General features: G+C 41.3%; 1 protein-coding gene across 2 annotated transcripts in view; it reads right to left on the minus strand.

Annotated features, from left to right (window-relative positions):
- Positions 1-18,130, minus strand: part of lyst (lysosomal trafficking regulator) — a 298,945-nt gene that overhangs the window by 169,182 nt on the left and 111,633 nt on the right. For both annotated transcript variants that reach the window (XM_059645552.1, XM_048530826.2), the window contains exons 5-7: positions 10,895-12,956; positions 5,762-6,779; positions 2,320-2,481 (exon numbers count right to left, since the gene is read on the minus strand). In XM_059645552.1, coding sequence (XP_059501535.1) covers positions 2,320-2,481; positions 5,762-6,779; positions 10,895-12,956 — 3,242 coding nt within the window. The remainder of the gene's footprint in view (positions 1-2,319; positions 2,482-5,761; positions 6,780-10,894; positions 12,957-18,130) is intronic.

The following is an 18,130-nucleotide window of genomic DNA, read 5'->3' on the forward strand; positions in this document are numbered from 1 at the left end:
GGTGTGTGGGGGGTGTGTGGGGGGTGTGTGGATATATGGGTGTGTGTGGGGGGTGTGTGTGTGTGTGTGTGGGGGTGTATGTGGGTATAAATGTGTGTGTGTGGGGTGTGTGGATATATATGTGTGGGGGGGGGTGGGTGTGTGTGGGGGGTGGGTGTGTGTGGGGGGGGTGGGTGTGTGTGGGGGGGGGGGGGTTGTGTGGGTATATATAATATATTTGTGGGGGTGTGTGGGGTGTGTGTGCAGTGTGTGTGTTTGTGGAGGAGGAGGAGGAGGGAGGAGGAGGGAGGAGGAGGAGGAGAGTTTCTCCGTCAGTGTCTTGTAGGCAACTAGAACACTTACTGGCCGAAGACATCCAACTCTGACATTCTGATGCTGACTTCCACGCCTCAGTGACAGTGTGCGATTGGTACTACAACAGACATAGAATTGCAACTTCATGGTGATGTTGGTGGTATTGAATACCTGTACCATTTGGAGTTGCTAGAGTACTGATTCTGCTTTGCCGATTCCTATCTGGACATCAATATCTCTGGAGAAGTTGTTTCCTAGGCACCAGAAATGATCATGTTGATGCTCGCTGCTCGACAATGATGGGGGAATGCTGCGTTACCATCCAATTGTTATTGCTTTGATCTTTTTACAGCTGGATGCACAGACCAACCTCAGCCTCACTAATTTCAAGACTCATGATCATATCTTGGAGTGTGCACTCTTCAGCAAGGTCATGTCATCTCTAAATACTTGGTCAAAAGTAGACTTGCCTCTAGATGCCAAAGTCTGCACCCACCATCATCTTCTTCACAATGAAATCAATAACTGAGAAGGAATGGGGAGAATATGTAGGCCTGTCATATTTCTGTGATGATGATGCTGAAATTGTCCGATTTGACCTTGCCTGTCCTGGACAGCAGCTAAAGAGATGATATAATACCTTGAGTATGTTAATACACTGATCCAAAATACCATACCATCTGATGATGTACCAGCATGACCGTCAATAGATGTGTCAAAAGCCTTCTGGAAATCAATTATGGTAACAAGTGGCTTCTGATGCTCTGCTTCATGATTTCCTGAGTTTAATCACCTGCTCCATATCATGATTTGCTATCACAGAAACTTCACTGTTCTTCAAATCTACTTTAAATCTCTGTAGAGAAGTACTGTGCTGAAAGTTGTCCTAGTCACCAACACTTATTTCCCTCCAGTTGGTGTAGTCACTTAGTATAATTACTCCTAGTGCATAGTCATACAAAACATCCTCGGCAGTGCAGATCCTGTTGCATTAACTGTGTGAAAGAACCTATACAATGTTCTTGACATATTTCAAATACTCTACTGGCATCATATTGACCCCAGGTTCTTTCAGACACCTTTCAGACTTGTGATGGCTTTTTGGACTTCCAATCTTGCAATATCACTCAGATTGACATTCACCTGCTGAGGTGCAGTGTGGTCACAAAATGTTAATGGCTTGCAATCACTGAATGAAGATCCTGGAACCCTTTCCTAACTGTAATGTGGATGCCTGTATAATGTGGTAACCTGTATAACATCAAGGGGTCAAGACCCAAGATTACTTCCACCTTATCAAGAAAACTTAAAGACGGAAACCAAATGCTTAACTGGCCATGACAACCTACTTTATTTGCTGTACCATGAAATCATTTTTGCTTGCCTCTATTCTGTTACAGACTGATTCTTTTATTCTTCCCTCCCAGATTGCTATCATGTCCTTCTTACTTGCACAAGGTCTCACATTTCCATCTTCTTCAAATTCTGAAGGGGTCCTGGCCTAAACATTTTAACTCTCCATAGATTCTTCCAGCCCTGCTTCTAGCAGTTTCTGTACTTTATTTTAGACTTCCAGCATCCAGTGTTTTATTTTTGCAACACAATGTTTTTGTTGTTCCTAAATCCACCATTTTTAATACTTATTTCATTAAATGAAAACTTGAGAGGTGGGGGAGTCAAATTAACAGATAGGAAAATGTTTCACAAATAGATTTGGGAGACAAGTAAATATAAGTTAGGAAATCAATACAGGAAGCTCTGCAACACCTCCAATAATATGACTTTTTGTAGCAGTTGGGGACCTCAGACAAGGTTGCCCGTCTGGCACATCTCTTGCTGAAAGAGGAAACAAGAACCTCAACTTAAAATTAGATCATGAACATATATATTTTAATATTGTGGAGATTTTTAAGGTGGAACAGTATTAAGACAACACTAAGTGTGCATAAAAAACAGAAATGTTATTAACTGCAAAAAAGCAAATTAGTGGCAAATACTTAACACAACAGTTACTTAAAGCAGCACCTTTTTTCTCTCTTGTTCAGTTGGACAGCCATCAACAGAAGTTCCTCCTAAGGATACACTTTGTAAGGAATCGAAGAGAGGCTTGGCCAGATCAGAATCAACAATACCAGAATGAACAAGTCGGTCTCGCATGTCAGTCAATATTTCATCCACAGAAAGGTTCTGGGATTTAAGAATCAAAATTTAAATTTCACAAATACTGTTAACAAAGTTCTGAAATTCCCTCCTTAAACTTCTAAGATGCTTCTTAAAATTAATCTCTCAAACCAAAACTTTAGTCACCTTAACTACTATTGCTTTATGTGATTCACTGACCAATTTTGCGTTAAAACTCTTCAAAAGAATCTCAATCATTTAACATTAAACACACATCCACACAAACTATTGCTGTAATTCTTGGAAGCCTTACCTAGCAGTTGCATTAAAACACAAATGAACTTTTCATCACTACTGATTTCTGACTAATTGTTTTGGCCACTGTGGATAACTTCTTAGAAGCCAATGGAAAATCAACAATTAATCTCCCTGTGGTGTCCATTAATGCTCTGTGCCTTTAGAAAGAAGTGGGCACTGCGGGGGATACAGCGTTTTACTTCCTGCTCCAATTCCATTTTGATTTAGTTCTTTCCCTACCCCCTTCACTTTAATAGTTTGCATTGTCCGTAATGGGTTTTGCATGTAGATATCTAAATGGCTGCTATGGGTAGTGTTTAATAGATAAAAAATTTTTTAAAAATCAGAGAGTGAGTTGGTGCAGGGAAAAGCTGTTCACTTGTGCATATAACATTTGTGAATACGAATAAAAGGCAGACTCAGCACTCTTGTGGTGCAGAAGTAATGTCCCTCCCTCTGAACCAGAAGGCCTGAGTTCAAGTTCCACCTGCTTTAGATATGTGCTATGACATGTCTCAACAGGTTGATTGGAAATTATATTTTTTTAAAAATGCACATCCACTTGGGCTTTTATGGTGCTGTGTTAGTCTCCCTGCCTCCGGTCCACGAGGCCTGGGTTCAAGCTCCATCTGCTGCTGAGGTGTGTAATGAGCAGGTTGATTAGAAAATGTGTTAAAAACAACAAAGCAGACTGACCTCAATCTCTTTGATGGTTCACATTGACTATAATGGGATTTTTATGTAAACCTCTCACTGGCTGCATGGGGTGATTACTGGTGGAGGTTAATAATTAACAACAAAGAGAGTGTGTGGCAGCATCTGAGAAGGAAAAAACAAGAGTTAATGTTTCAGGTTCAGTGACCCATCTTCAGAATTCTGAAGGTTGGGGGGGCTGGGGGGTTGTCACTGGACCCGAAACGTTAACTGTTTTTTTCCTTCACATATGCTGCCAGACCTGCTGAGCTTTTCCAGCAACTTTGTTTTTGTTCCTGATTTACAGCATCTGCAGTTCTTTCAGTTTTTAAAAAAAGTCAGTGATTTGGTGGTGGGAAAGTCAGTTATGTGTTGATCACACTTCGACGTAACAGAAAAAAAGCACTCCCTATCTCTGAGCCAGGAAGCTTGCATTCAAGTCTCACCTACCCTTATGTCGTAACATGTCTGAACTGGCTGATTTTTTTAAAAAGCAGAAAAAACCGCCACCCATTCACATTGCCTATAATTGCCTTCACATGTAAACTAATTGGCTGCATAGGTGATTACTGGTAATGGTTAACAGTTAAAAAACAAAACAAAATGACAGTGATTTGGTGGTGGAAGAAAACACTCAGTCGTGTGTGATAACATTTATGGATGTTTAAAAAACGCAGACCCATTAAGGGTCTTGCAGTGCAGTGATCGTGTTCCTACCAAGTCAGAGACCTAGGTTCAAGTTCCACCTACTCCAGATGTCTTTAATAATGTCTCTGAGAAAGATAAATCAGAAAATACCGACTCCAAATAAGTAAATTCTACTCACAAGTAAACATGTATGAACTGTCAACAAATCACTCTTCTGGTTAAAGACTACATCTTGTGGCATGGTGGTAGTGTCCCCACCTCTGAGCCAAAAAGCCTAGGCTCAAGTCCCATCTACTCTGGAGGTATGTCATAACAATTCTAAACAGGTTGATTTTGAAAAAAGCCGTTCTAATTAAGGTCTTATGATGCAGCGACAGTGTCCTTATCTCTGAGCCGGTAAGCCTGCACTCAAGTCCCACCTAGTCCAGGAGGTGATCATAACATCTCTGAAAAGGCTGATTAAAAAAAGGAGACCTTGGGTAGGGCTTTTGCGGCACAGTGACAGTGTCCATACTTCTAGGTTGTGGAGGCCAAGGCTCCAGTCCCACCTACTCCAGACATGTGTAATAACATATTTGAACCAGTTGATTCAAATATGTAAATAAAAACAGAAAAAACAAAAAAAAACAAAAGTAAAGCAGACCCATGAGGTTCTTATGGTGCAATGATAGTGTGCCAACCTCTCAGCCAGGAGACCAACTCTAATCCATAGTTGTACAATAATGTGTTTGAACAGGTTAATTAGGAAAATATAAAAATAAAGCTGACCCAAAGATTTCTTGTAGCAGTGGCAGTGTCACTACCTCCGAACCAGTAAGCCTGGATTCAAGTCTCACCTGCTCCAGAGGGGTGTAACAGCATGTCTGAACAGGCTTATTGGGGAAAAAAAATCTAATAGCAGATGCAGAGTTAGGACTTATCTGATGCAGTGGTAGTGTCTCCACCTCTGAGCCAGGAGGCCTAGGTTCAAGTGCCACCTGCTCCAGAGATGCATCATAATATCTCTGAAAAGGTCTACTGGAGAATTTCTTCAGGATAGGTACATGTAACGTGTGCAATAGCTCTTGTGATAGAATGGCAGTGTCTCTACCCCTAAGCCTAGAAGGTCCAGGTTCAAGTCCAACCTGCTGCAAAAGGTGTGTAATAGCATCTCCGAGTTGGTTGTTTTAAAACTGTCATATGTATTCTATTCAGGGAATTTGCTTGTGTGTAATTTTCTTTATAAAGTGGGCTCAGATGGTTTGCATTGCCTGCAATGGGCTTCACATGTAAATATCCAATTGGCGCCAGAGGTGTTTTACCAGTGGCGGCTGACAGCTAAATATCCAGAAGTGTTGTTTTATTTGATAAAACGAAGCAGAAACAGGGATAAGTCTGCAGAATTTTGTGCTGAGCTGGTACTATCTTACATTAGCCACAAGTCATTTTGGTGCTCAACAATAAATAATATTCTTTTCCAGTCAGGCTTCCTGAGTTATTACAGCCACAATACTTGATGGTCAATTTTCAATTCCTGGGACATTGGGATTATGGACACAAGTCCCACTTCACTGAATTAGATACAAAAACAGAAGTTGCTGGAGAGGCTCAGCATGTCTAACAGCACGTATGGAGAGAAAACAGAGTTAACAGTGAGTCCAATGACCCATAGTCAATGGATTACATGTTGACAACTTAACACAAGAAACATTATCATTACCAAACATACCTGTGGAGCAGAGTCGAAGTCAGTTTTTCCAGAACTGTGTAGACAGATGGTTAATAAAGCTTCCAGAAGCCTAATACTATGGAGTTCCCATTCCTCCTCTGTTGTACTTTGTTGTGGAACAGGAACATTCTGATCTTTTGGTGTCTTATAATCTCCAACAGCAAAACTCCATTCATCAAATTGGTCTCCAAATGCTGTTGTTTTTTGAACAAGTTCAGACTCTGGTTTAGCAGACTTCTCACAACCGCTGATATCTGTCAATTCTTTTTTGGCCACCAGACTTGATGGTGAATGTGAACCAATTTCTAATTCCTTTTGATTTTCACCCTGAGTAATCATATTAACTTGATTTGCTTTAAGGGTGTCTTTCCTTGGGCTAGAGATTTGTTGAATGATCATTGTCATTAGTCTACGACAGATCCCCAAACCACCAAGTTTATGGAACTGTTTCTGGAATACTATACTTTTCACGTAGATACAACGACACACAGACCACACATCCGCTGCTTGCCTGATCTGCTCTTTTGAAGGCAAAACAACACAATCGGGTGACAAATGAGGAAGCTTGTTGTCCAGAGGCTCACTGGCTGTGCTATCGTAGCCTGAGGTATCTTCAGAATCATTGGCAGACTCATGATCAGATGCAGGCTCTTGACTAATACACAGGAACGCAACACAAAGAAACAAGTTTATTACATTTAAGTTGCTGTCGATGATTTTATCTTTCTTCTTCTTGGGGTATGATTCTTTGAGCACAGCATAAAATTTACTTAAACTTTGCGGCATCTCACTTCTATGCAGTGCAGCACATTGGTTACGTGGACTATCACAGGGATCCAAAGCAGAGGCTTCTGCATTAGTTTCTTCACCTTGTATTCCTACATCTAGCTGTTGGTCCCCAAGGCACAGAATTAAGGTTTCAAAAACCTTCAGTGCATACGATCTAACAGAGTCTAGATAAATTAGCTCGGTCATCTGATTTAATCCATTGCAGCTCAAAAAGAGGCCTCTGACTACCCTGTGGAAAACAAGCACATATTTTCTTTATACAAAATAAGCTATTCCAAAAGAAAAATAATTCCATATGTCACATTACATTTAAGAACAAAGTGCTGGAAAATAACGCAGGTCCACACCTCCAGAAAAGAGAAATAGCAGCCTATAGTTTATCAAGCAGGGGGAGGTTCGGACAAAATACAATTTGTTTGGCTTTTTGATTTGTGCTGTCACTTCAACATGGTATCTTTGTAGACAAATGAAGTTTAATTTGATTACAGTGATCATCTCAGGTTTCGGTCTCCAAAAAAAAACACTGCTCTTCTTTGTATGGATTGAGATGTCCCAACAAAGGGGAAGATTTTCTGCTGGTCAGACAGTCAGTCTGCAAGTGTAGAGGGCTTGTGGTACAGTAGTAATATCCTCCACTGAGGCCCAGGTTCAAGTCCTATCTGTTCCAGGTATGTGTAATAACATCTCTGTATAGGCTCATTAGGAAATAAGATAACAAATTGTGAAGCTGGATGAACACAGCAGGCCAAGCAGCATCTCAGGAGCACAAAAGCTGACGTTTCGGGCCTAGACCCTTCATCAGAGAGGGGGATGGGGAGAGGGTTCTGAAATAAATAGGGAGAGGGGGGGAGGTGGACCGAGGATAGAGAGAGGAGAAGATAGGTGGAGAGGAGAGCATAGGTGGGGAGGGGATAGGTCAGTCCGGGGAGGACGGACAGGTCAAGGAGGCAGGATGAGGTTAGTAGGTGGGACATGGAGATGCGGCTTGAGGTGGGAGGAGGGGATAGGTGAGAGGAGGAATAGGTTAGGGAGGAAGGGATGAGCTGGGCTGGTTTTGGGATGCAGTGGGGGGAGCGGACTGGTTTTGGGATGTAGTGGGGGAAGGGGAGATTTTGAAGCTTGTGAAGTCCACATTGATACTATTGGGCCGCAGGGTTCCCAAGCGGAATATGAGTTGCTGTTCCTGCAACCTTTGGGTGGCATCATTGTGGCACTGCAGGAGGCCCATGATGGACATGTCATCTAAGGAATGGGAGGGGGAGTAAGCAGCTAGAAGCTGATGTCCATTTCAAGCCCACTGACTCCCACAACTACTGTAGAATACAACTCCGCCCGCCCACCCACCCTCCTGCAAAAATTCCATCCCCTATTCCCAATTCCTTCGCCTCTGCCGCATCTGCTCCCAGGATGAGGCATTCCACTCCTGCACATCCTAGATGCCCACGTTCATCAAGGACCGCAACTGCCCGCCAGCAGTGGTTGAGAATGCCCTTAACCATGTCTCCCACATTTCCTGCAACACATCCCTCACACCCCGCCCCACAAAAACCGGCAAAAGAGAATCCCCCTCGTCCTCACATACCATCCCAGCAACCTCCGGATACAACGCATCATCCTCCGACACTTCCACCATCTACAATCCAACCCCACCACCCAAGACATTTTCCATCCCCAACCTTGTCTGCCTTCTGGAGACACCACTCTCTCCGTGGCTCCCTTGTCTGCTCCACACTCCCCTCCAACCCCACCACACCCAGCACTTTCCCCTGCAACCGCAGCAAGTGCTACACTTGCCCCCACACCTCTCCCTCACCCCCATCCCAAGCCCCAAGATGACTTTCCATATTAAGCAGAGGTTCACCTGCACATCCGCCAATGTGGTATACTGTATTCACTGTACCCGGTGTGGCTTCCTGTACCAAGTGGAGGCTTGGGGACCGCTTTGCAGAACACCTCTGCTCAGTTTGCAATAAACAACTGCACCTCCCAGTTGCAAAACATTTTAACTCCCCCTCCCATTCCTCAGATGACATGTCCATCATGGGCCTCCTGCAGTGCCACAATGATGCCACCCAAAGGTTGCAGGAACAGCAACTCATTCTACTTGGGAACCCTGTAGCCCAATGGTATCAATGTGGACTTCACAAGCTTCAAAATCTCCCCTTCTCCCAATGCATCCCAAAACCAGCCCAGCACGTTCACTCCCCCCGCTGCATCCCAAAACCAGGCCAGCTCGTCCCTGCCTCCCTAGCCTGTTCTTCCTCTCACCTATCGCGCCCCCCCCCACCCCCAACCTCAAGCTGCACCTCCATTTCCCACCTACTAACCGCATCCCGCCTCCTTGACCTGTCCGTCCTCCCCGGACTGACCTATCCCCTCCCCGCCTGTACTCTCCTCTCCACTTTTCTCCTCTATCCATCTTCGGTCCGCCTCTCCCCTCCCCCCCCCCCCCTCCCTATTTATTTCAGAACCCTCTCCTCATCTCCTTCGCTGAAGAAGGGTCTAGGCCCAAAGCGTCAGCTATTGTGCTCCTGAGATGCTGCTTGGCCTGCTGTATTCATCCAGCTTTACACTTTTGTTATCTTGGATTCTCCAGCAACTGCAGTTCCCATTATCCATGACAGGAAATAGTTGTTTTTGTGTACAGAAATTGTAAATGGGGACCCTGCATAATTCCCATCATAGCACATTCCAAAGGAACTGCATTTGAAATTGAATTTTCTAGGCAACTACACCACACCTAGGAGTCTACAGAAGTTCCTATTTAAAAGATATTTGGAGACTACAGATGAAATTAAGTAAAACAGTCACTATTGAATACATTATCAGATGCCTGAGTAACTATTCAGCAGGCTCCACGGGTATCTCACTCACAGACCCCAGAAGCCCATTCACTCTTCCTGCCTCTACTGATCTAACCTGACCACTTAACCCCACATCCCAAATAAGGCCACAGTCACAGGTCCAATCCGAACCTCACAGCCCACAACCCAATTTCTCCAGTCCTCTTCTCCTCTTCCCCCCCCCTCTCCCCCCCTACATGATCCTTTGCCACATTGCACCCTGGCACCAACCCGCACCCCCAGCTGCATCCCTATGTTATTGATACCCTATGTCTACCCCAGCTGGCACCCCCCATTTGCCATTCTACTTATCTAGCACCCTACCTACTAACCAATCAGGCATCCAACCCACCCAGCATTCTATCATACTGACTGTATGTATTTTCCCTTGGACAGTAGCTGTCTGGACTTTTACATTCAGAACATATCTGAGGGAGACCTGATCAGAACTTCTCCTTTCTATCAGTTAAAAAAAAAATCTGCCCCAAAGTAATTCGTTTCCAGGAATAGCCAAAACCACTGAATTTGATCTCTACACATCACCTGAGTCGCATGTTTCATTGGTGGCTGCATCTGAATTAAAGAGATAAAATTGTGACTTTCCAAATACAGGATATATAATCATAGAAAGCATAAGGTACACCTCACGTGCGCTTTCACTAATTCAACTGTCCTGAGGTCAAAGAGCAATAGAGACTTCGCAAAATTAATAACGTTATATACCCAAGTTATGGTAAAACTCTAAGATGCACTCTAACCTTGAAATGGTACCCACATTTTTCCTTTTCCAAACATTCACTCACCTGTCACAATTTTCGAACTAATTCAAATTTCCAGCATTTACAATCTCTTTACACAATAGTTTTAAACTATTGTAGATAAAACTGACTCAAAGACTTACATGCATCCAACACAAACACTGCCTCTCCCTTCAATGCCTAGCATTTAGATACAAGTTATCATATTATAATTAATATCAATAACTTATTGCAATCAGGTTCAGTGTTTCATACTGTTACATCAAAAAAATGCCGGACCTATAAAGACTGAAGTCTAGCTGTTATAACTCCCAGAATGGCATTGGGTAAATAAATGTATATCAAATTTAAAACATTAGGGCAATAAAAAATGTTTCATACTGTGGATAAATATGTTGAAAGCCTTGAAATGCCTCACAGTGCATCACAACTTATTAGAAAGAACTGCACAGGCAAATAGAATATAGCAATCAAGAAAGTCAGACAAAATGAGGTGAACAAAAGGCCTCAAAATGCATATGTGAACTTGCAATCAAGCAGTGAACTAAATCCTTGGTAGCATTTGGAGAAACTCAACAGGTCTGGCAGCATATCTGAGAAAACAGTTAACATTTCGAGCCCATTGACCTTTCTTCACAACTGCATTACTCCTTTCATTTTCACAATATCTAATTACTTACTGAAATGAAACTCTACATTGTGTGTTTTGGAATCATGTAAACAAGATATAATGCCTTGCTCACCTTGACTTAAAGAGTGAAGGCAACGTGTGCAGGTGAAGCTGAAGAACATCACGAGACAAACATCTGTTGTGATAGCTGTGTACTTCAGTACACGCTGTCACCACTCCTAGTTGCTGTGTATGATGAGATAGCTCCACTCCTCTTTGAAGCACGGTATTAAAGATATGAGTGTAAAGCTGCCATTTAATGACAGCATTGCCTTTTTGTATGAGATGGCATATGTGGCTAGCAACTTGCAAACTCAGCTGTGCATCATCAAGGAAGAGAAGATCTTGGTATGCTTTCAAAGCCTCCCACATCCACATTTCCCTGGATCCTCCACTTGGCAGAATACCATCTGTTTTGTAACTGGGGTTGACATGACTGGATGAGGAACTCATGTTTATAAGACCTCCATGTAGAATTTCTGCAATATCAGGTATCTGGCTACTATCAACAGAGCAAATGTTACAATTCACTTGTTTTGTTTTCACTGAAACCTCCTCACCCCCAAGCTGTTCAAGGATAAATTTACTCAGAATACTCAAGATGTGCTGCTGAGAGTTCTTTAAAGTTTGCAGTTTTATGGCATGAATCATGGGGCCAATGATAGACCTTGGATCCATACAACAACAAATTCCTACAGCATGTATGCCTGATAAAATCTGTACACAAGTGCTACTTAAGCAAACTTCCTGAAGCAAGTGCAGACATTGGTAGGCATACACTGCAATGCAGCAACAGCGATCAGGATAGTAAACTTCACCATCTAGTGTCATCTCAAAGGGATTTTTGGACAGCTGATTTCTGAGTGCTGCAACTGGGAGGCCAGACAGATTTCTATGATGATGCATGAAGTGAGAATACTCACAGCGCCTGTGCCGCTTGCGTGTACAAACAGACTGATGGAGTTGTTCTGATTTTACTTTTTTGATAATCCTAATTATTTTCATGACACTACTGATTAAGGACTTGATATGCTCTGCTGCCTCAGTAGACCTTGGCTCATCTTTTGCAACCAATCTTTCCATCTGAAGCACTATTCCTTCAAACAACTCAAAGCCATGATGCTGTGTGAACTCGTGAACAAGGTCCATTGCCTGACTGAAGGAGGGGGGATTGGAGGATGCTGCTTGTAGAGTACAAATTAAGATTTGCAAAACCACTTCAAGTAACTCTGGTACCAGCAGTATTTTGTGACAAGATGCTGAGAAAGAAAAATCTTCGCTGAACTCCTGGAAAGTTGTCAGTCGTGGGACAAAGGAATCTGTACAGTTATCAATGTAGTTCTTGATCTTCAATGTGACCCTCAACAAGTCTGCAATATTTTTCCTTAGTGTATCTGGCATTTTTCCTCTGCAAATTATGTCAACAGATAAAAGATGTAACACAGTTCGTAAAAGCATCCTTTGTACCAGGGCTGCAGGCTCTGGGGTCCATCCTGCAGCAACTTCCTCAGCATTTGATGCATTACCATTGCAGCAGTTTCCAAACCCTGCCAAAAATTCTGTCAATGTGGGAACAACATTCACAGTTAACGTTGGATTGTGATTTAAGGCCATGTCAAATTTGCAAACTTTTTCTAATAGAGACAACAAAACATGACAGAGATCAAATGGAGTATTTTCTGAAATATTCAATACAGCAGACTCCATATCTACTTCTTGCCGTGCAGCAGCAGTACATTCTAAACTTATGTTATGCTGAGCAACTTCTCCAACTTTTAAAGACGGAAGAAAACTGTCCTTAGGAACACTACAGTCCTCTCTTGGCTGACATGTTACAAAAGGCTGCAAAGTCTGCTGTTGCCTTTGTCTGATCATGAATGAACTCTTGTCATCTGAACTGGTTTCAGAATCAGATGTGGAGAGCGCCGTTTTCCTGGCCTCCCTCAAGGAATAGCGGTGAGTGTTTCTATGTTGTTGTCTGGTCTTCCAGTTGCTAGTTTTGCATTGCGATGATACCTGAGCATATAAAACTGAGCTTTTGTCTGGGATGTGAGTTACTTTTTCCTGAGATCTGGTTGCAGAATACTTGGTCTCTTTGGTAAACGATAGATGTTCTAGTGCAGAGATGTGGTAATCTTTAAAAAAAACAGAAAAACATCATGAAAAGCTATTGTGCAAAATGTTGCAACATCAGGTTTACTTGACTAAAAAAAATTAGTACAAAACCATCTCAATGCCCATATGCTCATTGACTCTAGATTTAAACCACAAGTTTAACATTCACATGAAGTAATTTAGCATCACCACTGAACAAGCATTGCAAATAACCTCAAGAATGAAGGCTGCATTTGGAATCATCCTTAGGATGCTTCATCGAATAACCAACACATTTAAGCGACACTGTGTTCTATACTAAGAAAGATTACATTCATACTTAAAATCCTATAATTACTATTCTAGCAATTAGTAAGAACAACCTATTTTTACAGTAAATCTGATTTCAATATTTTAGCAAGAGTTCCATATTTTCTGAATCAAATCAAGTAAGAGAATGTGAGCACTCAGACACTGAATATTACTGAATGGTGAGTGGTCTAATTAAGAAGATATTGCACAAGGTGGCTCATGTTGGCCTTTGATTCTAGCTCATCCACTCCACCTAAAAATCAATCAAATCAACCAGAATCCATTTACCTTTTAAAATCTTCCCTCCGGAACTTGCTCAGTTGTTCCATTCTAATTCAACCCCAACTTTTGAAATTCCCACATTATGCATATGAGCCTGTATAAACTGCACAGTTGTGATCACATGGAAATTTTAAAATGTTAATGATTTTACATATTTTCATCAGATATTATTACACATTTCTGGAGCAAGTGGGAGCCTTGTCTGAGACGGTGCAGGAGGCTAATCTGATCAGTACAAGAAAATTGAAGGCCAATCATAAATCGAAATTAACACTTAGTTTGCATGCCCAAGGTATAATTTTACATCTTCAGGACCATGAAGTGATCTTCAGCAATTTATGTTAAGACACCTTTGGTGGAAGCGAATGGATAGAATATTACAGAAAAATGCTGTCATAGGAATTCTGAACAACAATTAGTCTTGCTGTCAAAGAATTGTACTCTAGGGGAGCTGCTATTTTCAGGTCAAGAAATAGTAACATGTGTTCCTCTAAATAAATGATAGATCTACTTAACCCAAAAAACAAACTGAAGGCTGTCAGTATTATCAATCCTCTTGTGGGAGATCATACAAGCAGAGGTTAATTTTCTTAAGCTTTTACTTCCGAGCCCTGTTTGCTTTTGCAGAAGTTGGTGGTAAAATTCTAGTAATGTGAAAATTAGGTCCTCACCATGGAATTTCAAAATACAGTCAAAAAGGCTGTCAACATCATGAGGAAGTATTCTACCCTAACAGTCTTAGAGCAGAAATTTCAAGTAACACGGACATAAACTAAAACTACAATTTTACTAGCTAAGTTTTTTTAAAAAGGGATGCTACAATGAAAACAAAGTAGAAGACTTGCCATAAAGAGCTTGACTTCAAGGTCTTTATTGCAGGTCATGACACAAATACTGGCATTTGATGCAAAAATCACAAGTTCTGAGCAGCTGCAATTTTGGTCAAGCTCATCAGCAGATGGTTTACCTTAAAAAGACAAAACGTTTAAGGTGGTGAAGGAAGAGAAATAATCTCGATCATGGGGAGCAACAGGTGCAGTGACTTTCGTACAACCACCAAATCTTACCATATTTGGATAATAAAAACACCTGAAAATAAGAATTCTACACCACAGCTAAAAGGTAAAAGAAATATGAGGAAAAATAAGCTATTGTCCTTTCAAACGTGTCATTCAATAAGATCATGGGTAACCTCAGCCTCAATTTCATCTCCCTGTATAATTCCTACGTATCAGATTTTAGTGTGAATTGATTGAATTTAATACAGCGCAAATTAAGGTTAGTATTTTATGTATACAATACAACACTGCAAGAGGTGGATGTTCAGAAGTATTATTTCCGGCATATACACTTCATTCTCTTTTATGTTTATGAATATAATTTGAACATTAGGTCAGGTTTTTCTCACCAGGGAAAAAACCCAAACTGTAACGTGAAAACAGTGACTCAGGGTTTTACACATACGTGCTGACATACCAATTAACTGATGAGCTCATTTAACACTCTGGTCAGTCACCAACACATCTGAAATCTTAACAGATTGCTGTGAAAATCATTTACAAATAGCTGAAAAGTTAAAATGCAAAGTAATATAATTTCAGCAAAGGAAGAGTGTTTGGAATAGTTGGGTTTGTTTTCAAGGAGAAATATACACAATGAATTTTAAAATTTCACTTCAAAGTTTATATACTGGAATTGGAAGTGTTCTTGCAGAGGCATATGATCCCCCACTGAAACTTTGACCATCTGTCAGGGCACATTCCCTAATACAACTATGGGCCCTTTCCTAAATAACAGCCAAAAGAACTGTGAATGTTGTAAATCAGGAACAAAAACAAAGTTACTGGAAAAGCTCAGCAGATCTGTTGTGACCCCTTTCCTAGTTAGACCATATACATATTGTTTCAGAAATCCTCCTGGATGCTCAAATTCTGTCCCATCCATGCCCCTGGCACTAGGAAGTTCCAGAAAATTATCCAATACGACAACCCTGCTGGTTTTACATCTTGCCACAATCTACTGATATATCTCATGTCCAAGTGGCTGCTGGGACCCCTATGGCACAACTGCCTCTTTGCAGTTGTAACATTCTCCTTAATCATGAATGTAACCCCACCCACCCGTTTTACATCCCTATCACGTCTGAAACATCTAAAACTTGCAACACTAAGCTGTCAGCGCTGCCTTTCTATTAGCCAGGTTTCTACAATGGCTACAACACTGGTTGATGTACTAATTCAGGCTCCAAGCTCATCTGCCTTAACTGTTATACACCTTGCATTAAAATAAAGACACTTCAGACCTCCAGTTCAGCAGTGTTTATTAACCTGGCCAACTGTCAGGGCACTGAACCTGAAACATTAACTGATTTTTTTTTTCTTCACAGATGCTGAGCTTTTCCAGCAACTTCTGTTTTTATTCCTGCCTGTTCTTCTTTTTACACTACCAAACTACCTCAATCATTCTACATGCTGAGCCACTGCCCTGGTTCCCACCTCCCTGCCACACTAGTTTAAATCCTCCAGAATGGTACAAGCAAACCTCACTGTAAGGATATTGGTACCCCTCCACTTAGATGCAACCGTCCTTCTTATACAGGACCCTCCTGCCCTGGAAGAGATCCTACACCAGCTCTTTAGCCACACATTCAAATGTATTATCTTCCTATTTCAGGCTCACAAGAACCCTGAGATCACAACCCAAGAGGTCTTATTTGTCAAATTTCCACCCAACTCCCCTAAATTCCCTTTGCAGTACCTCACTTTTCCTGTCGATTTCGTTAGTACAAATGTGGACCAAGACCTCTGGTTGTTCATCCTTCCCTTTCAGAATATCCTGGCCCCAGAGACATCCTTGATCCTGACACCAGGGAGGCAATACACTATTCTGGAGTCTCACTCGCAGCTGGAGAAAAGCCTATAGGTTCCCTGACTAGACAGAGCTCCCTATCGCTATTGCTCACCTGCACTTTGACCCTCCCTGCTGTACAACAGAGCCAATTGTGGCACTACTGATCCGGCTTCTACTGGTGCGTTTGCCTGAGAGGACATTCCCCACCAAGTCTGTATACTTGTTGAGGGAATAGCCATAAGGAACTCTTGCATTGCCATCTGTATGGCTGAACCTTCCGGTGTGGCCATATCCCTGAAACTCCTATTGATAAAGTGGTGTCTCCTGTATGCTCCTCAATGAGTCCAAATGCCTCTAAACAACCCATGTGGCCTGGCAGAATGTGGGCACACTCCTGCAGACACTGTTGCCGGGATATATGATTTCACCCTGATCTCCCATATTTCACAGGAGAAGCATACCGCTCCATTATCTGCCATTACCACAACTCTAGTACTAGATTGGGAAATGCCAACATTGTGTTTAATAACTATTTAAAAAATGAAATCATTTCACTGAAAATCTTCTCAAATGTTTGTGCTTTAATTAAGACTTAAATTAATCATTATTTGAATATAAACACTCCTTTTATTATTCAGTATGCTAATTCAAATGATTAAACTAAAAAGTAAAATCAGAGGCAAGAAACAGCAGCAGTAAATACTAGAATATTAAGACCTCCTGTTCAAAACAAGGCAAAATAAGAAAAATTCTCAATTTAAACTAAAAAAAGGACATTGAACTAATCTTCAATTACATAAGGGCTTTTTCATCCTCAGAATACTGTAAATGTGCTCTACAGTCACAAAATACTTTTCAAGTTCAATCACTTTTGAATAGGGAATGCAGAATCAATGTGCACATGGCAAGGTCCTAAAATGCACCAAAATAAGCATCACAGTCTGTTACAGTGATGATGGTTGAGAAATATACCTATCCAGAAAATCAGGGTGAAAGCCACTGCTGCTTTTTCGATAATGAATAGCTTGTATTCATTTGGGAGAGGATACTGCACCTTGGTTTAAAGCTTATCCAAAAGATGACACACAACATCCCACTCAGTCAAAAGGGCAATGAATTCTCAGTGGTACTCAGCCAAGATGTTGCTGTTAGGTCTCTACAGTTTGATGTGAAGCCAACATCTTCTGATTCAGAAGCAGAGGTGGTACACAAGCCAAGGCTAAATATTATAAACACTGACCTGAACAAAGAGATATCGGAGCATTTTTTTTAAATGACATGTTAAAACAGATCAGAAAATTAAGTGAAAATGTATTGTTTTGTTATCATCGAACAACTTATTTTTCAAAATTTGCAGACTTCATTAAGCACAATTTATTTTCTCTCTCATGGTAATGTTACCTTTATTAAAATGCCTATTACAAAAGATTAGGCAAAAGGTGTTCAATGGCACAGTTCAGGCATTTTGATTTGATTTGATTTCTTGTAGTCACACATACCCAAGTACAGTGAAAAGCATTGTTTTGCGAGCAGTTCAGGCAGATCATAGCAAACAAGAATATAGAGATCACAGGGTGCTTAGACAGAGCAAGGCATACAAGGTTATGATTGCACAGAGCAAGATCAACATTAGCAAAATCAATATTTTGGACTCCGCAAAAAGTAGAGCACTAATTATAGCAGAAACAATATTATTAACTTTAAGCTTCTTCGGCTTTGCATAATTTAGTTTTTAAACTCGTGCCTCTTTAAATGGGAATTCTTCTGTTAT

Source organism: Stegostoma tigrinum, chromosome 4, assembly GCF_030684315.1.
Source record: "Stegostoma tigrinum isolate sSteTig4 chromosome 4, sSteTig4.hap1, whole genome shotgun sequence".
NCBI lineage: Eukaryota > Metazoa > Chordata > Chondrichthyes > Orectolobiformes > Stegostomatidae > Stegostoma > Stegostoma tigrinum.